This window comes from Bicyclus anynana, chromosome 17, assembly GCF_947172395.1.
Source record: "Bicyclus anynana chromosome 17, ilBicAnyn1.1, whole genome shotgun sequence".
Classification (NCBI taxonomy): Eukaryota; Metazoa; Arthropoda; class Insecta; order Lepidoptera; family Nymphalidae; genus Bicyclus; species Bicyclus anynana.
This window is the reverse complement of record NC_069099.1, coordinates 7,097,746-7,118,253: the sequence shown is the minus strand read 5'-3', so window position 1 is coordinate 7,118,253 and position 20,508 is coordinate 7,097,746. Positions and strand designations below refer to the sequence as shown.

The window sequence follows — 20,508 nt, the reverse complement described above, 5'->3', positions numbered from 1 at the left end:
TGCTTGCACAGAACAAAGAATGGTCCAGAATGAGTCTTTACAAGCAGCGTGGTAAAAAAAAAACAATCCTCTCACGCGTCTCCTCGACATCGATAATTTCTGTTTCATTTAACACTAACAACAATTACGTAAATTAATATAATAATCTCTTAAAATTCTTTTGCTTTTGTAAACATTTTTTAAAATAGATAAAAATATTTTAAAAACTGTCAAAATCAAAGACGCCATTTTTCTTGAATAATTGAAAATTGAAAATTACTAATACACTTCGTGTCATACTGACTCGATAATGTATTCGTTTTTGGATTTTGTATTTGGAACGGCTACAGTTCCGTTCGCTCTATCTGCCTATTATTCTTTAATCTGTGTATGCTTGTAACTTTTTCTTTCTCCGCTCACGATAAGTTGATGTTTCGTACGTCATTCAGTGTTTTGGTCACATGTTGCGTGTATTGACCGAATCCTACTGATTATAAATGTGAAAGTTTGGGTGTTTCGGACTGTGATTACTCACGCGAAAACCGGTGGACGTATTTGGATGCCACACGGATTATAATGAAATGGCCTACAAAATAATTAAAGTAGGCCTTTAAAATGATATTTTAATGGCCTACTAAAGTGCTACATCTATCTTATATTATGAGGGAGGATTTGGAGCAGGGTCGTAACTATCGCCGTATCAGCGGTATCAAAAATAGGAGGCCCCCAAAGTACAAGGGCCCCTTACGTGCGAAAGCAAAAACTAGTAAAATGTAGGTAAAAGATGTCTTTTTTTCCTGGTCAATCGTGCGCCCAAAAGTTAAAAACAAGTACCTAAGTTACTGTCATATTTACTTTAAGCGAGCATTTTTGTTTCTTTTGTGTGAAACCTTTCAAATAATTTTGATACGTGGTCTCTCTAAAGCAGGCTACGCCACTGATTTGGAGCTTAGACCCACCACACTATTGGTGGCAGGTTGATAATCTCGTAAATATGATATTTTTTGTCATTGTAACGATGAATAAGTGTCCAGGATCAGATGATAATGCAATGGTCGTGACCGACGGTTTAACGTGCTCTGCACGGATGTGTGTGTTAAACCGCCTACTTTCTAACTTGCTTTGGTCTGTTACTGCAATTTCTGGGAAAAAAAAGAAAATCTTAATCTATACTTAATATTATGAAGTTAGTGAATTTCTGGTAATCACTGGATCCACTAAACTGATTTCGAAAATTCTTTTACCACGAGAATAATTTATGCTCCCGGCTGAATTTTTCAAACACGGCGACCAATCTCATGTTGAGATTAATCATATACTCGTATGCAGGAGATATTATAGTGCACAAGTGCACTATCTATTCCCTCACTCTCATAGTCAGGCAGACAGGTGAGAAATCAGGACTCGGAGAGCACGATGACGATAAAGCCACGTTAAGTATCATAGACTATATTTTTTAGAAAAAAGTGCAAAGACATTTTTTACAAAAAATTCATCAAAATCACAACAATTCACACAAAAGTTTCTCTCAATAATCGGATGAAGAGAAAAAGAACATATTTTGTTTATAATTTTCAATAATTATTATTGTGAACAATGTCAATTAGGCTTAGTTTACAAACACTTTCTAATGTCAGGTATTAATATTATAAGATAATGGTGATAATAATTAGTCGAACACTTAAAATTAAATTTACGAGGGTTCCGAGAGTTCCGAGAAGAGCCCACAACAAAATAGTGACGTAACCGATCTCTAGTATAAAATTATCATTGGATGAGGGTATATAAATAACAGTACTGTTTATATATGTTTAACTGGCAACACCACAGTTGCGATGTGAAAGCAGGCAACCTTTACTTTTTTTGCAATTCTTTTGGGTAAATTCTATTGCTATTGTACGATTATTTTTAAATAACCATTGAGGGAAGGAGATTAAATAATAATAATTAATATTATTTTTTTATCCCAATTAGTTAAAAGATGAGGGTATATATTTCTTATTACAAGAACTCGTACTAAACGCAGTATCGTAGGTATAAGAATTAACATTAATTAATGTAAATTTCGTTGAAATAACCATTTCGGATGATCGCAAAAACCAATATTATGATGTAAAATTACACTAATAACGTAAGTTTCGTAAATATAACCATTAACCATGGTGAATTGTCGCAAAAACGAAATAAAGTGCTAATTAATTGTGTAGCGGCTCATGCTTTGAATCGACAATAAACATCTTAATTAAATTAACCTGTATCCACAGATTAAAGAATAATCCAGACTGAGTCTTTACAAGCAGCGTGGTGTCGTTGAAAAAAAACAAACGTCACGCGTCTTGACATCCGCACATACAAACGTTTTTCTTAATTTGTATTTCAAAATTTAGCACTAACAACAATTACGTAAAATAATAGATTAATTAATAATTAGGAACCAATAAAAAATACTCCATCTTTTTTCTCTAGTTTTTGTAAACGGTTTTTAAAATATTTAAAAACATGAACCTCAATTTTTCTTGAATAATATTGAGAATTAGCGGACGCCTGCGACTTTGTCCGCCCTTAGACCTCTTTCATCCAGCCCTTACAGTAGTATCGCTGTAAAAATGGAGAATCTCTCCCGTTTTCCCTTCACTGCTCTGCTCCTATTGATCGTAGCGTCATGAAATAACTATATACTAGGTACCTATAACCTGCCCAGGAATATGAAAAATAATTGTACCAAGTTTCCTTAAAATCCGTCGAGTAGTTTTTGTTTCTATAATGAACATACAGACAGACGGACAAAAATTTTACTGATTGCATTTTTGGCATCAGTATCGATCACATATAACCCCCTGATAGTTATTTTGGAAATATATTTCATGTACAGAATTGACCTCTCTACAGATTTATTATAAGTATTAAGTAGATTAATTATGCGACGCTTCGTGTCGTACTGACTCGAGAATGTATTCATTTGAAAGTAGAGACTGAAAACGCCTGGCAAATTAAAAAAGTCCACTGAGTGCACACAGGCGCAATTTTGTGTTTACTTACATTGTATAATTATGCATTACCATGGTGTATTGTATTTTGAAACTCCAGCCATAAGCCCAGGGATTGAAACAGTGGTGGGTAGCTTTTAGTTTTAGTACTCAGAGCCGTAAATCAATTTTTAAAAAATAACAGTGTTACGAGCGTCACTGTCAATGTCAATTGTCAGCATGTTAGACGTCAGTGTCAACTGTCAGCCAGACGAGACGATTTGCGTGATTTTGTGTGCGGTGAAAAGCGGAGTTCATTTTGTTTTAAAAGATAACCTTATTCATCGTTAATATATATTTATTTAGCCGTCTGGGCTATACATTGTAATACTGTCTAAATTTTATATTTAACTAGAGATAGATTAATGACGATGTTTGCTGTATTCCCTCGACGTCTGTACTTCATTTGTGAAAAACTGCCGGTGCCTGTTCGTCTCTTGAGAAACCGAAGTCGCAGACTTGATGGCGGCGGCTCTAATCCTGGCTTAGATAATAGATTGACTGCATTTAGAGAAGAAGGCATTAAAGTACAAGATGACGATATCGAAGAATTTATGGAACAGTCGGATAGCAATTTTTTCAATGTAAGTAAGACCATGACAGTGACTTTGGCATCCCAAGGTGCTGGAATGGCGACCCCGGACCGCACCGGAAAGCGCAGTGTTAGTGAACCCCTCACCAAGTGGACTGGTGACATCAAGTATGTCACAAGAAGTCGCTGGATGCAGGTGGCTCAGGATCATGATGTTTGGTAGTCCATACAAAAAGCGCATATGTTCTGCAGTGGAAGTCTATTGGCTGATGTGATAAGAATGATGAAGATTTCTCTTAAGACTGCTTGTTTGTGTTTATTTTAATTATTTGCACTCCATTGTAAACTACATTTTTAGGTTGTATAAGCATGGGAGCTCATCAACTAAATCAACACCCCAGCCTTGGGTGGCTAACGGCCAGTTTCTTCATCACAAGTAACAGTCACAGTAAAGTCATAAATCAAAAGTGATGGTCTAATTCACTGAAAAATAAATTCTTCTTTACTACTTACTACTTTTACTGTTATTTTAGCTTTACATGAAGAAATTGGCTTTGGCTTGGTTAGTCACAACTAAGTGGCCCATTATTAAGTAAAAGTCAAAGAATCCAACATTATTGCTCTAAGCTGATCAACCATCATTAAAGCAGTGGTGGGTTTGAGCTCCATATTACCTTGCCTGTAAAATAAGCTGAAAATATTGGAAATGATAAAAATTAGAACGGCAACTGGATGAACTAGGCACCTTACTAAAATTTTTTTTACCAGAAACTTCACTATTATTTTAAATGTCTTTGTATATAAATTCTTTTAATTTTAGGTTGGTGAAGCTTACAATGCGCATTTAAATGAAACACTGATTGGTAAACATCAATTAAAGTACCAAATAGTAAAAGATAAATACTTCAAAGAGAACATGCCCAATTTGCTAACATGGAGTGAGAAGGAACAGATAAGGCATCTAGCTGCTACTCAACCAGATGAATGGACACCACAGAGGATAGCTGAAAGTTTTCCTGTTACTGAGCATGTTGCTAAGGTATTAACGTATACCTTGATAAGACTTTTAAACTTTGTTCATAATAAACTGATTTATTTCTTGCTGCCTTGTTAAACTATCACCAAAAAATATGCACTAATTTGTGATTACAGAATACAACATTAGCTTTTTAATATAGGAAAGGCTGTAGCTGTACTAACAATAGGAGTAACGATTTTTAATTGTATTAAAACAAAACTTTTGTTAATTGAATGTATGTATATTCAAACTATTCATTTTGTTGAACATAACACACATACTTAATATGCGGTATCTCTATCCTGATATTCTAATGGCAATGTGGGTTTATGGCAGATACAGTTATTACATATGGCAGTTAAAGTTTTAAGGCTAAAAGTATTCAGTTCTAAAGTTGTTTAAAAACATTTTTTCAGAAACTATTGAAATACCCTTGGAAACCAGCAACGGAAGAGAGAATAGCTCGCCACGATGCATCAGCCATGAGAAACTGGAGAGAACTAAAAGAGGGGACTTTAGATATACCAGAAGAATTGAGGTCACACTTTCTCAAGTTCTCAGAAAGAACAATACCACCACTCAATAAGAAATCAATCAAAATGGATATTTCAGAAAAAAAGATGGGAGAATTTGAACAAATTATTCAGAGGTGTGCATCTAATGAAAACAATAAAAATGATTCAAATAACTCTGAATCTAGCGAGTCAAATACAGATGAAGAAACTAAACCAATAAAGAAGGACTGGAAAAAAGTAACATTAAATGAACTAGCGAGCACAATAAAGAATAGATTAGATAAAGGTAAAAATGTAAATATACCAGACAAAATGATTGTAGAATCAATTAACAATGAGCCAAACAATATAAATACCAACCAAGCACATAATACAGAAATTGAATTATTTGATGAGAAAAAAGAAAAGAATAGCGTAACAAATTATAAGGAGGAAGATGATAAAGTTGATTTGCCTGCAAGTTATCCAGAAAGAATAAGAATACCAAAGAAAGCTTATCAAAAAGGTGCAACATACAAAGTTGATGATTGCTTTTATGATCATGATGGGAGGTTTTTATATAGAGTGATAGGTATGACAAACACTCATTAACAATATACATTGTACATAGTTTTAACTTGACTGATGACCTTTGATGATTGAGTGTCACTTACCATACAAACAATAACTTGTTACTGATTATCAGAATAGACAAACCAATGGCTGTTGATCACAAAGTTGGTAAGTGTAGAAACACACCCAGCCAGAGAATTTACTAACTTTGACGTTTGTTAGTAAACAATTGAACATATACGTAAATTTCAGGTCCACTCTTGTACATCAATAAAATTTTAAAAATACAAATCTTTTTATTTAGTTAAATTTTAAATTAATATCTAGATGAATTTTATTTAGTTACATTTTAATTTAAAATCTAACTAAAATAATTAATTACAACCCAAATTTTTGTGTTTTATTATCAAGATGACAAAAAATTCATGTTGATTTGACGTTTGCTGTTGGTTGCTTTAACAACCGACAGCCGATCAATCCGCCATTATTACCCATATTAGTGTTGCATTTCTTGGGAGAGAATGAATATTATTTCGGAAGAATTAAAGTAAATTCGTAGATTTGTATAATCAAAAATAGTTTAAAAAATATTTTTTTTATTTCCGCCAGGGTACAATGACTGATCCTGGGCTCTATACAATTTTTGACCACCTCCTTTACCAACTAGACTTGCGTAACACGATAAGTTTGCGCGTGGCTAAAATCGGAACTAATCAAAAGTTTCTATCTCTATCTATCTCTTGGCGGGTAAAAGAGATCACTAACGCTGGCAACGTACTCGTAATTGCGCTGCCAGTCGCACGTAGACTTATCTTGCGCGCACTCTAGCTATTATTAGTAATTCTTAAGTCAAATGATTTCGTATTCACTATTCATTTAATGTTAACTTGGCCTGTAGGAAAAAAGGAAGACATTGTCTCTGAGCAATGTCAATAAGATAAAATATAGGATCTAAGAAAGAAAATAAAACATTTCAATGAAGCAATATATTTTTTTTATATAAAAATTATATCCATCTCATTATACTCGTCGTTTACAATAAATTTTAAATAAAACAATAAAATGGAAATTAATTTTAATACATTGAAATTTATTATTGCATGTCTTTTTAATTACCTTGTACATGATATAAATCACTTCAAATATTATAAAAATACTTCTAGGCGACTATCACCATTGTACATTTCATATTGAACTTAAAATATGGCTTTAAACATAACTTGAGGCAAATAAAGTATCATTAGCTCTGCGATATAACATCCAAATACATAATCATTTGATCATAGACAAGGTGCTTCTATAAAAAGCGTAGAGTGCGCGCACGATAAGTTTGCGCGTGGCCAAAATCGGAACTATAGCTTGACAAGTTCATTGATGACACTCCCCTGATATGCGGGCGACGGGGAGAAAGTACTGCGCGGGTGTGAAGTCGTGCGCCGCGCGGGGCATCGCTACCGCTTCCCGGACCATCAGGTCTGTTACGAATGAATTTGAAGCTATAATCAAAAGTGCCGCCATCTCTTGGCGGGCAAAATAGATCACTAACGCTGGCAACATAATTGGCAACTTATCTTGCGCGCACCTAATACAGTCCAAACTAGAAACATTTATTATTGCATCATACATATATTTTAATTCGATAAAATGACAATTAATAAAAATTGTGTATTTAAAAAAATATATAATAACATAATGACATACATATTTCCTATAACTTTACAATATAAGAATGAAAATAATAATAATACCTGCTAAATAACTGCCTCACATTATTCGACTAAGACTACGGTTAAGTGATAACTGAATAAATAGTATTTCGATCCTCAACTATTGTTAGTCATGAGTATTCATAATATAAATAGTATGTTATGTTAAATTCAAGAAAGCATCAATATATTTTAGGCCATTGCATATTGTGATGATGCATGAATTTCAAATCACACAAGACAACATTACTGTAAATTTTTAAATTATTATGTTGACACTTTTCAATACTTTCGATTTGGCAGTCACTTTTTCATCGCATATCTATCTACTCGTACTAGCGGACGCCTGCGACTTCGTCCGCTAGAAAATCAATGTAAACTTTCTCCCCCTATTTCACCATTTTAGGGATTTAATTTTATAAACTCTTGAATCGCATTATATTTCGTATTTTTCATGATTTATGTACAAATTTTTAAAATAAAGGACTTTCCATTCATACCTATTTTACCCTTTCTATTATTAATTTTGGGCTCAAAAGTACCCTATGTTTTGCTATAAGGTACCATTTACCATTATTCCAAAATTCATCTTGATCGGTTCAGCCGTTTAGGCGTGAAAAGGTGACAGACAGACAGACAAACAGACTTAATTTCGCATTTATAATATTAGTATAGATTCTTATGAAACTGTAACTGGTGTAATTCTCTTCATTGAAGATATATTGAAAATTTTAGTTTCAGTCTTATTCAAATTTTTCAAAATTCTGCCCCTAAAGGCTTAAAAAGGGCTTGAAGTTTTTTCAATATCTATTTTTCTTGTTCCTGGTTTGAGTTATAATTTTGTAAAACGATTATTTTGGACTATTCATTTATAATTATAAAACATGCGAAAATAGAAAATAGAGGGGTGAAATAGGGGTTTAAAGTTCAGATCAAATTCCACACGGACGAAGTCGCGGGCGTCCGCTAGTTAACCATATTAATAACAATTTATCTTAATTTATTTCTGATGAAATAAACTAGCAGATGTCCAAGATTTAGTTTTTGTACTAGGTACACAACAATTTGATTACTTTGACTAAATCTATACATATAAATCATGATACATGGTGTTTTATGGGAACGGTTTAGAAGTTACATCTTAAGGCCCCTACACACTAGCGCATGCATGCGATAATATGACGCTTTGCGCGCTAGTGTGTAGTGGCCCTACATCGTTTAACAATAATAAATTCACTTCAAATATCGTTACAAGGTTACACAATATTTTATATGATGTTACAAGTCACACATGTGTTACAATTACATACTGTTCATGACATCAAACTTAGGATCTTCAAACTAAAAAAAAAACATCAGTACATACCAATTTCTTATCAATATGTACAAGACTCAATTTTTGACAGTATACAAACATGACTTTTGTTTTAATGAAATTTTAACAAAGCAAAAGTTTAAAAACTAAGTGCAATTTTGGAATGGTTAAAAATGTGCACTGAAAATGTGTATGTATGTGAAACATTACATAAACCAATATGTACGCTGTTACATAAATATCACATCACATTAGATTAGATTAGATTTTAGTAAATAACTGCAAAAACTGTAGCCAAATATGAAGTTTGTTTAACAAACTTTGCGCTAAAGAAAAAAAATCAAGAAATTTTTTGTGAGTTTACTCCTTAAGAATCGATTTTTTATATATAGCCCCCGGTATGAGAAAAATAATGGGCGGTAAAATTCGTTACGTTTTTGTGCGCAACCTATTCTGCGCACCTTTCACCGTGCGCAGCCGCCTGCGGCTCCTCGGTTGCGCACCATTAATTTTTCAGGCGTGGGTATTGAGACGTACATAGTGTATGCTGCGGGGCAACATACACCTATTTAGACAGTCGATCTGAAAGAGTAAACTCCATTAGTGCGTCGGAGTTCACACACACTTTTCTTTATCATATAATCATGAAAAAAATATCAAAAACAGATAAGTTTTTAATTATTTTATGCTATGAAAATTTCTTATGTTAAAACCGAGGCTGCTTTCGAGAAGTGCAAATTTATCTTTTGAGGTCTAGTAATGGGTTTGAAGTGATATATCAATAAATCTTTTTCACACATATTAGATATAGCTTGGTAAATTCGTTCGTAACACTATGGTCAGCGCGGGCCGGGAGGGAGGTGAGGGCGATGCTCTGCGCGCACATTTTCACACCCGCGTAGTCCTTCCTCCCGTCGCCCACATATCATGGGGTGTAATCAACGAACTTGACAAGCTATACGTCATTGTATCATGAATAATTTCAAATCCTATTTATACATTACAATATGTACAGTGAATAAAATGTTATAATTAATTTATATTACGCATTAGCACCCGAGATTTACGCATAACGGATACGTCTTACGTAAAAATAAAACGAAAAAAAAAGTCAAAACGCAATCACAAATAAATACAATAATATTTTATTTATGTACAAATTGATGTGAATTGTATGTCAAATATATATAAAGAATGACTATTTAAATTGTATTGTATGTCAAATATACACATATAAATGAAATAAATAATTTAAAAGTATTGCCAGTAAAAAAAAAAAAATTATTATCGCTATTTTTCGAACTAATACCATCTACTAGCATGCTAAGTTGTAATGAAAATGTTAATATGGTGCCAAACATGGTTTTTTATTATTTCAAATTAACATAATACTTTATTCGTGTTTTCCCTAAACTGAAACTTTATGAGGAAAAAGTAAGCTAAATGTTTCGAGCCACTTTTCCGTTATGCTACCAAAAGATCTGCGTGCAATTTTTTTATAATAATTTGTGAAAACAAGTATAGATTGAACTGAATTTAAAGCATAAATTCTTAAAATATTCTGACAGTCAATATTAAGATACGGTTTAAAACCAATGTTCTTTTAAAATTAATGTCACAATGGTAGGCACAATTGTTATGTCATAGAAATTGTGGAATATTAATATTAGGCGTTCAATGAATTATCAAAAGAATTAAAGAACGTTTGGCTTCACATATTCTGACAGCAATCAATTAAAAAAATATCGGTGAATATATTTGACAGTCAGGATTTGTATTCACCGTTTTTTTTTAAAGTCGGTTGATATAGGTACATTCCAATTAGGACAGCAGACATAAATACCATAAATATGTATTGGGGCAAAAGTAACTATAAGCTAGACAAGAATACGTCCAAAAACGGGCTAAACATCACATGTTTATTAAATTTTTCGATACATAGAAGCATAATTTCTAGCGAGAAAGAATTTCATCCTTTGGGGTTACAGATAAATAAGATAAACTGATCGAGAATTTGAATGTTTCATGTTCTCGATGAGTGTCAAAACTTGATAAAAGTCAAGACTACAAAACTTTCATAGTTCAGGGCCATGAGACATTACCTAAAACCTTATCTCACCTATAATTTTAAAGTCATTGTCATTGGAAATTCATCTTTATGTCCTTGTATTAAATGTATTAATGATAAAATTGAATGTCATAGAGATTCGCTTGCAGTTTTGTCGACTTAAAACATAATGGACGGTTGTCATATTATGTTTGACATAATCTTGTACAAAATCATTTTTCGTGTAAAAAATCGTCCATATATGTATAAAATACAATAATGTAGATAAGCAATTATACAATACATTCAACATAAAAATCTCACATCTAAAAATTTCAAATTGCAAAGACCGCTATTAAATCCTGGATTGTAAGAACAAACCTTCCTTTGTAACCAATTCGCAAATAAACTTGGAATTTTAACTAACGTAATTTTATAAGCCTTCGTAACTGATTTATTATACAACGCCATTTTACACGATTTCAGAGGCAAGTCAAACTTTAAAGCTAAGAAATCGGAAACGAAAAATCATATTCCCTTGTGACCACACACGAGAGTATTGTGACAATGCAATTGGTTTATCCAGTAGACCAACTTGTGTCAATGACATATCTAGTGAAAAGAAAAACACATATTGACGACCAATACCGACGGAATCAAAAATATCTTTCTCTTTATGATGAATCAACGAGAGATATTTTCCATATATATTATATATTTTCAGCATATACACCGTGATGTTTGCTTTATCTAAATCGAAATCGCATAATGTACCCAATGTATATTATCCATTAGTGTTATTATAAAAAAAAACAAAGCATAATTCAAGGATATACAATTGTAACAATATTGATTGTTCTAAAAATCCTTATTTTCAAACACCTATCTATTCAATGCCATGCCGCTGTGCGGCTCGTCAACCCTTTGAGGTCATTCACTTTAACCTAAAAATAGGTCAAAATTCAATGACTTTATACCCGGTAAATTAGCTTGAGGTCATTTTTAATATTGTTAAGGGATTTCTTGTATTGGCACTAATAAGTGTCGGGGCAGCTTACATACGATGAAACTTGCACGGTGTAGCCTTAAATAATGCCGCGCTATTCGACCATGTCTTTTTCCATTCTCGAGATATCTTGTGACATCTATAGGCCTATCTCACTATCATTTCTTTAATTCCTTCCATTGTCTATGGTGGCCTGTGAATGAAATGCCATACAGCTTTAGATCATAATTCGTGTACCATATGTTTTTCCATTCTCGAGATATCTTGTGACATCTATAGGCCTATCTCACTATCATTTCCTTAATTCCCTTGTCTATGGTGGCCTCTGAGTGAAATGCCAAAGAGTTTTAGATCATACTTCGTGTATGTTCAGTCGTAGTCTCTTGAAGTAGTGCCTGCAGCATGCGGCGGTAGGTGACGGGGGCAAGTCCTGCGGCCTCGTCTCTGTGCCCAGCTGTTCGAGGGCGCGTGTGTACTCGCGCTGGAGGGCTATGAAGTCGATGTTCTGTTCACCTAGCGCTGCCATCGCTAGGAATAATATGTCCCTGAAACAATATGTTGGATTGAATGGAACGATTGGAACGAAATTAAACTGGTTTACTGGCCGTGTCAAACTCACGTCGTCAAGTATAAAATTCCTTAAAATACATGTGCATTTTACCCATTATTCTGCATTAATTAGGACATAAAATATTAATAATATTTTTATAATTTTTTCAAACGAAGTTCTCATAGCTAAATGTTTATCAGTTATCAATAATAATCAAATCACTTATTGTAAGTGTTACGTTAAATACTATACAACAGCCTTTCTTTATGAATACTATTTACCAACAAACAAATTAAAAATGAGGGTATAAATCACTAGTAATTTCACACCTAATAATAATTATAATTAACTTAATGAAAATAAATTTGATTAATAAGCTTAGAACAATTAGATATGGTTAATATGTTTTACTAGCTGACGCCGCGCGGTTTCACCCGCGTGGTTCCCGTTCCCGTAGGAATATGGAGATAATATATAGCCTATAGCCTTCCTCGATAAATGGGCTATCTAACACTGAAAGAATTTTTCAAATCGGCCCTGTAGTTCCTGAGATTAGCGCGTTCAATCAAAAACAAACAAACAAACTCTTCAGCTTTATAATATTAGTATAGATATAACAATTTATACACAAACCATGCATAATTTAAAATTTAAATAAGTTATGAAATGACAGGCGTTTTCTACCCTCATTTCTAATGTCTTTGTTGGTAAACAGTCAGACAGTCATCAACCCATATTCGGCTGACTGCTGAGCTCGAGTCTCCTCTCAGAATGAGAGGGGTTAGGCCAATAGTCCACCACGCTGGCCTAATGCGAATTGGCAGACTTCACACACGCAGAGAATTAAGATAATTCTCTAGTATGCAGGTTTCCTCACGATGTTTTCCTTCACCGATTGAGACACGTGATATTTAATTTCTTAAAATGCACACAACTGAAAAGTTGGAGGTGCATGCCCCGGACCGGATTCAAACCCACACCCTCCGGAATCTGAGGCAGAGGTCATATCCACTGGGCTATCACAGCTCTTTACTCTGGTAAACAGTACTCATCAAGAATGGCAGAATCTATAGAATAGAATATATAGTAGGTAGAACTGACCTATAGTAAGAGTAATACCGCTTGTTGCCGCACGTGGAGTCTCGCCACGCGGCCAGTCTGCGTATCGCGTCCGACAGATCGTTGCTGACCAGTCCGTCCAGTACAGCCGCGACGACCCTATACAGGAAACAATCACTTTGCAATTGCACGTTGAAGAGTCAATCCTGTCAATCAAGTCATCTCCTGAGGATGCTCCGGTTTCGGGGTGAAACGTACGTAGAGTTTTTTGTCGGACCTGGGTGACGTTGTCGCATGGTTCGTCGACTTTTCGCGGACGATAGCAAAATAAATAAATCATTATATAATCAGGAAACAATCCTTTATAACAAAGTTTAACACTAAGATTTTTGGAGTATTAGATGCCTAACGAAACGGGTTGTTCCAAGTTTGTATGGAACCTTGGCTAGGTATATGTACAGTAATTCAATATAGTTATAGTTATAAAATGATTGTTTCTTTATTGTTTAATTTTTATAAAATAGTTAATTTTAATTGTACAAAATTATTTTTGTAAGACGAAGACGGCAATACAATGACATACACAATGATGGAACATTGACAAGTGACACTTGACGTTTAGAAAGATGCGTTCCGAAAGACAATATATTTTTTGCTCTTTGACATTTCAGTAATAACTACAAGCAAATCCAATTAAATTCATTAAACTGAAATATTTTCTGCTGAAATGTATTTAATTACGTCGGTGGTATAAGTATTTATTCCAAGGTTATGCAATTATATTTTTGCACAAGTTATTTCCTTCGAAACAATTCAATATAATTAAATCGTATTTCTGTATTTTTTTCAAGTTCTTTGTTATACTGTACAAGACTTAGCCAGAAATTAAACAATCTCTTTACACTCAAATTATTGATGAACGTTGCATATCCTCATCATCATCAATATCAGCCGATGGCCGTCCACTGCAGGACATAGGCATCTTGCATGGGCGTCCAGACACCACGTTCTCGAGCCACCAGCATCCAGCGGCTCCATGCAACAAGCTCGATTTCCTTTTTATATAAAGAAAAGGTAATATAACTACAATATAACTCACGATTGGTGCGCATTACAGTCGTGGTCAGTCAGCAACAGCGCGCGCAGTTGCCGCGAGCGCGGTTGCTGTCTGCGTCCCCGCCACGCCCTGTACAGCGCCTGCGCCTCGCCCTCCGCCGGCCTGGCGCTCTCCCACTCGCACACTACGCGCACACCTGAGACAGAGAGAGACGTTAAGAGAAAAAGATGTGTTGTTGACATAGCGGCAGCATAGCATCGCTCTCCCACTACGCGCACACCTGAGACAGAGACGAAAACGTATCATGTAAATGCAATGATCCATTTAAATCTAGTAGGCTTAGTATGCATCAATGACATAAAGAGAAAAATTCATACACAATTCAATCATCATAAATACTCTATTAACCAGAGTACTAATTGCAGGCTGTCATAAGGCATTCAAACAGTTGACTTGCAAAAAATATAAAAAAAACACTTGTTTCATTAATTATTATTATTATTATCATGATGCTGATGATACCAGTTTCCAGACATCCATGATTGGACAATGTAAACTATCGTGATTGACAATCCAGCAAATTGCGAACCCGAATCCGATCTGAACAATCGAATTTTAACTGTAATCATTTACAAAAGTATAAAATCTTCAATAATGACTCTAAGGCTGCGTTTCCATTATACAGAGCGACAGTTTATCGGGCAGTTTGAAGTATCGTGGCTAGTATATTTAAATAGAGGTTCATATTATATAGGGTGGCATGACCAACTGTAGTCTATAAAACCTATACCACATAATATCTGCCCCATATCAGCTTTTCAAAAACTAATGAGAACACTTAGCCATGAGTGTCGTTTAAGGACAAAAGTCGTTATAGCGACGACAGTCCAACGGTAAATTTTACCGCTCCGACCTAGGGGGAACGGAACGCTAAAGGTTTACATACCAACTGGTTTGTCCACATCAGGCAGTTGGTCCGTACTCTGGTACTTGGCTGAATAGTTGGGACACAGCAAGTCAGGGAGATGGTTCTCAATGTTCGCGCGCTCGAGGAACCACACCAAGTTCCAGTACACTATTGGATGAGACTCCACGAACTCAGACTCCGCTAGACATGCATCACCTTCCCTACCTGAAAATTAATACATGCAATATCAGGCAGGCAGTTGACTCATCAAATTTAAATATTAATTTCGTGTAGTACGAAATATATCGATATCAATTACTAAAAGTTAAGGATTTCTTATCAAACTCAATTAAATTCTTTTCAAACTTTCCAAACGTCAAAAACGCTGTCGTCCATTTTGTGAAGACACTATAACACTTGATGTACTAAACGTCGAACTAATTGTTAACTAAGATTTTTTTCAAACGCTACATTTGTATGGGATTTATTGTAGTGACGTCATGAAACAGTTGAAATATAGACTGTCATGGCCGATAGGCGTTTTGGCTCGCATTGTCAAAAATATATTTAAAAAGTAAAATTTTCAGTCTAGTAGAACGACAATGACCATTTAAAAAATGTGTCAACTAGCCTATTATTTAGGGCGGCTTTCACCATCTGCTTAGTAACAGATAGTCTAAGCGCAACTTTTGTCACTTTTTTACTTTATGTCAAATTGGCGCACGCCCCGCATTTTAAACCGCGTAGTTCCCATTCTCGTGAAAATACGGGGGAAAACTATAGCCTATGTGTATACTCACAAATGACGTGGCTTTCTATTGGTAACAGAATTTCCAAAATCGGTTCAGTATATCCAAAATTACAAACTCACAACTTTTGGAAAAACAAGGTGAAAGGTAGCCTATATGATTATCTAGATCTACATTCTACATTTGTGCCAAATTCATGCTGATCTACCAAGCCGTTTTGGCGTGATTGAATAACAAATATCCATGATGGATGAATAACAGTTTATGTTAAGTTATTAAAACCAGTTACCTAAAATAGATTCGAATTCCTTTCTGAGAACGAGAGGATTTAAATAAGGCACGCTCATGGTCTCCGCTTGTGTTAGACCCGTTCGTATAACCTGGAAAGAATCACACATAATATCAGTACTGACAATAGGGACACACATTAAGTACATTTAGGACGGACCAAACCAAGACCAAACCAAGACCAAATCACTAATTTGAAATTTAATTATACCAAATGCCCACGGCCACAATGTTGTTTAAGTATCGTTCTTAAGAAAACGCAACAAAGAACAAAGAAAGCCAAGCAAACTTTACAGCAATCGCTGTTGATGGTACACCTGACATCTAACCTTCATGTACAAGCTATCGAAAAATGGGTTGGTAACTCTGGGATCGAGCACACTCAAACGTTTCCCTGGTTTTCTGGTATACACTTTTGTCCCTTACGACGAAATTATTTGCAAGGAAATCGAAAGGCAAAATGTTACGCATATATTTTTTTGTTTAATCAAGTTTACCCAGGTTCCTGTGTATATGGGGCAGGTCCTGGCCGTGGCTAAGGCCATGGCAGGTAATGGGATCTCAGAAAGCGATGGCCTCCTTCTGCGAGACTGTGATGTCCCAAAGGAGGTTCACTGGTGACACTGCGAGCACGACGTTATGTGCACTGCCCTTGACACGTTCCTGTGACATGTCACGCTCAGTATACCTGCACAGAGAGCAAGGGCACGGTGTGCCTGCCGCAGGCCGTGCAGCGCGTGTTCAGGTTGGAGTCGTCGGCCGCCCAGCCCGCCATGATGTCCTCGTCGTACAGCAGCGCCAGGCACTGGTGGCACTGCGAGCACGACGTTATGTGCACTGCCACTGACACGTTCCTGTGACATGTCACGCTCAGTATACCTGCACAGAGAGCAAGGGCACGGTGTGCCTGCCGCAGGCCGTGCAGCGCGTGTTCAGGTTGGAGTCGTCGGCCGCCCAGCCCGCCATGATGTCCTCGTCGTACAGCAGCGCCAGGCACTGGTGGCACTGCGAGCACGACGTTATGTGCACTGCCACTGACACGTTCCTGTGACATGTCACGCTCAGTATACCTGCACAGAGAGCAAGGGCACGGTGTGCCTGCCGCAGGCCGTGCAGCGCGTGTTCAGGTTGGAGTCGTCGGCCGCCCAGCCCGCCATGATGTCCTCGTCGTACAGCAGCGCCAGGCACTGGTGGCACTGCGAGCACGACGTTATGTGCACTGTCACTGACACGTTCTCCGCTTTGGCGTTGCCCTAAAAAAGGGTAATTTTTAGTCAATTACTAGGTATTGTGCTGTATACCATAAAATGCAATACCTGAGACTTATAATACAATAGACAATAGATTTACTAAATTAATAATTTGGCCCCTTGTTACACTTCAAAGAATTAAATGCTCTTCCAGCTTCCGTTTGTTTTACAACAACGTGGGTATCTGCAACTTAAAGTTAAAAAAGTGTTTAGGCATTTTGCGCGGAAATAGCCAACTAAAGCTATTAATTTTTCACCATGACCTTTCGCAAATAAGTCAATAAGTAATTTTAACTTATTACGTACATTTAGCGTCGGGTAAAGGTTGTCCGGAAGATGTGACAGTAGAGTAGCGAGTGACCCGCGCTCAGTTGACGACGCTAGCTCAGCATCACTCGAGACACGTCTAAAGCCATTACCGGAATGTTCTGGAATAATATTTTAAACTTGTAAAAGATGACCTATAATATAATTAATTTAGGGCTACTGCTAATATATTACTGATACAGTTGCTTTCTCAGCGCTTTAATCCGAAAACCGTTAATTTTACAGAAAAACTGCAAACGACATTTTTTGTGGACAATTTTACGAGGAACAAATTTTATAGTGACCTGTATTGACCTCCGAGCAATAGGTCGCGAAATATTTGCAAAAAATTGATTTTCGTGACCTTTTGACCTTTGTAACGGCTTTTTAGCCGGCACGATATCAATGTCGATTTTTCACATCTTCTTTTCCCAAGATTGAGGTTTAAAATGCCTATAATTACTGGACTTATACCACCGGTTCGTAATGCAAATACATAGAAGAGTTGGTAAAAAACTCAACAGCTGCTCTATCATCAAAAAAATGTAACATTTCATGCCTTACCATCTGGATTGAATTCCGAAGAGCCGTCCCCAGATTCATCTTCGCCCATGAAGCTGGTTAAGGCGCTGGTAGCGTTCCCGATAGCCCCTTTGACTGGCGTGGAATTCGCCGATATAACCTCCTTCATCTCATCGAACTTCTTCGCCATACTAGTCGCGGCTGACTTGAGACTGCTCAGACCGCTTTGCAGGAGTTCGTTAGACTTCTTGCCAGCTATGCTCGTTGGGCTGTCAAGGATATGACTATAGTAGCCACCATTTGAAATGAACGTTTTTTAGTATAGGACGACACACAATGCGCTAATAAAAAAAACAACACAGGTGATACATTAGAGTGAACTAACATATGCGGTGACACGAACATGCCTAGTTATAACATTTATTAGTGTATTACACACAAATAACAGCTTTGTACAAACACAGCATTGCGCTTGGGTTAGATTGTTAACTACATTTTGTTATGTTACAATTCGTTTCATGTAGGATGGTGCGGGTGACAGTTCGTATCACTCTTGAAAGTTTGCCGCGATTCACGATAATAATACGTATTATGAACCACCATACCCATGCATTTTGAAAAACTCTTTAAATATACATTTTTAACAGACTTTCCCCCCTTCGCCCGCAAATCATGGGAGTGTCATCAACGAACTTGCCAGACTATAAATGCTATTGCGCGTATATACCTATATTTAAAATACGGCTTGTAGTAATTTTTCACCATCATCGATTTTGAGTACGTTTTTACAATACTAAATTATCAGTGCTTACAGTACATGCACAACCCCTAGTGCTATATTAATTAAATTATTGTGCAACATACATACTAAGAGCTTTAAAACGTGAGGTGTCAGTCGCAAAGTTTTTTTCGTTCGTAACACTCCCGATGGTCCGCGCGGGCCGGGAGGAGGGTAGCGATGCCCCGCGCCCACTATTTCATACCCGTGCAGTCTTCCCTTTGCTCCGTGCGCACGATTTCACACCCGCGCAGTCCCCCCCCCCCCTCTCCGTCACGGAGAGTCCCGGATATCATGGGAGTGTCATTGGTTTATGGTTTTTTTAATTTTCTCGCAAACTCTATGAAACCCTTTGCATATCATTGAAAAGAACCAATGTATCGACATCAGGTATGTAGGTATCCCATTAGTTAAATTGGTGATAACATAACAAATGAAAATGAATGTTAGTCGTCCGCTTACCTGAAGTAATTCTCGATCATAGCTTTTCCGATTTTCATGTTTTCCTTGCGCAACGACAGTCTGGCAGGCGAATAGCGTCTAAGAAAACAAACTAGCAATGGCATACGGTGCGGAAAATAAAAAAATGTGATACTAAACAACTAACAGCCAATTCTATAGACACGATATACAATAAATAACATGAAAATGGAACCGACTTCAAACACGACTTTATTATAATTCGACTTTATTTTGATTTTAACACAAAATTACTAAAACAATTTCCAAGAAAATGAAATGGGACCAATCTGGAAGAGTTCAAACAAAAAAGGATTTTCAAAATTGGTTAGTAATTTACGAAGTTATGAGGTAACAACATTGACCTCTTATAATAAAAGGATGTACAATCATGTAGAAAGTTTCACTTAAAAACTGGCCAATTTTGCTTTGACAGTTTTAGAAATATTGGTAATTATACCTAATGACCTTTAAATATAGTACAATATTCAATAAAATCCCAAATTTAGAGCAAATTCACCCTTAAGGATTGAGTTTAAGGTTGAATTTGCAAATGAGACTACTTGAATTGAGTGCCAAGAAGTTGTGTTTGGCACTCATTGAGTGGGGACGTTTTTCGGTCGCTGATTGTGCATCCACTTTTTAATAGGAGATCGATGGGTAACAAACATTAAACAACATACGCGTCAAAATTTTTTGAAGTCAGTTGATAAAATAGCTTTCTATATGAACTTTATAAAAAGTTTTTGCATCGTATTTAAGTTGTTAAAAAAGTAAATTGAGTTGTTAATCTTTATTTTGTGCGTCAGAAGAATTGGCTTAAAGTAAAAACATTGAAAAGCATAAAATAAAATTTAAGCAAAACATCGTCCTCAATCTAACATGCT

At 36.0% G+C, this 20,508-nt stretch overlaps 2 protein-coding genes across 10 annotated transcripts in view; one reads left to right on the top strand and one right to left on the bottom strand.

Moving 5' to 3' along the window:
- Nucleotides 1-3,187: 3,187 nt before the first annotated feature.
- LOC112054159 (uncharacterized) lies at nt 3,188-6,806 on the top strand. The gene is made up of 3 exons (XM_024093840.2): nt 3,188-3,589; nt 4,358-4,576; nt 4,972-6,806. Exons 1-3 carry the CDS (start codon nt 3,371-3,373, stop codon nt 5,659-5,661), a joined length of 1,128 nt encoding a protein of 375 aa, XP_023949608.2. The 5' UTR covers nt 3,188-3,370; the 3' UTR covers nt 5,662-6,806.
- LOC112054150 (DENN domain-containing protein Crag) overlaps nt 6,600-20,508 on the bottom strand; it is a 56,569-nt gene continuing 42,660 nt past the window's right edge. For 3 of the 9 annotated variants that reach the window (XM_052886599.1, XM_052886600.1, XM_052886601.1), the window contains 4 exons: nt 19,625-19,702; nt 18,427-18,668; nt 17,863-17,984; nt 17,294-17,559 (listed from right to left, as the gene is read on the bottom strand). In XM_052886599.1, coding sequence (XP_052742559.1) covers nt 17,368-17,559; nt 17,863-17,984; nt 18,427-18,668; nt 19,625-19,702 — 634 coding nt within the window. In that variant the 3' untranslated portion in view covers nt 17,294-17,367. Of the gene's footprint in view, nt 12,242-13,347; nt 13,465-14,404; nt 14,559-15,308; nt 15,495-16,307; nt 16,399-17,292; nt 17,560-17,862; nt 17,985-18,426; nt 18,669-19,624; nt 19,703-20,508 lie in introns of those variants that run through there. The other 6 variants (XM_052886607.1, XM_052886602.1, XM_052886603.1 and 3 more) reach the window with 6 other exon arrangements.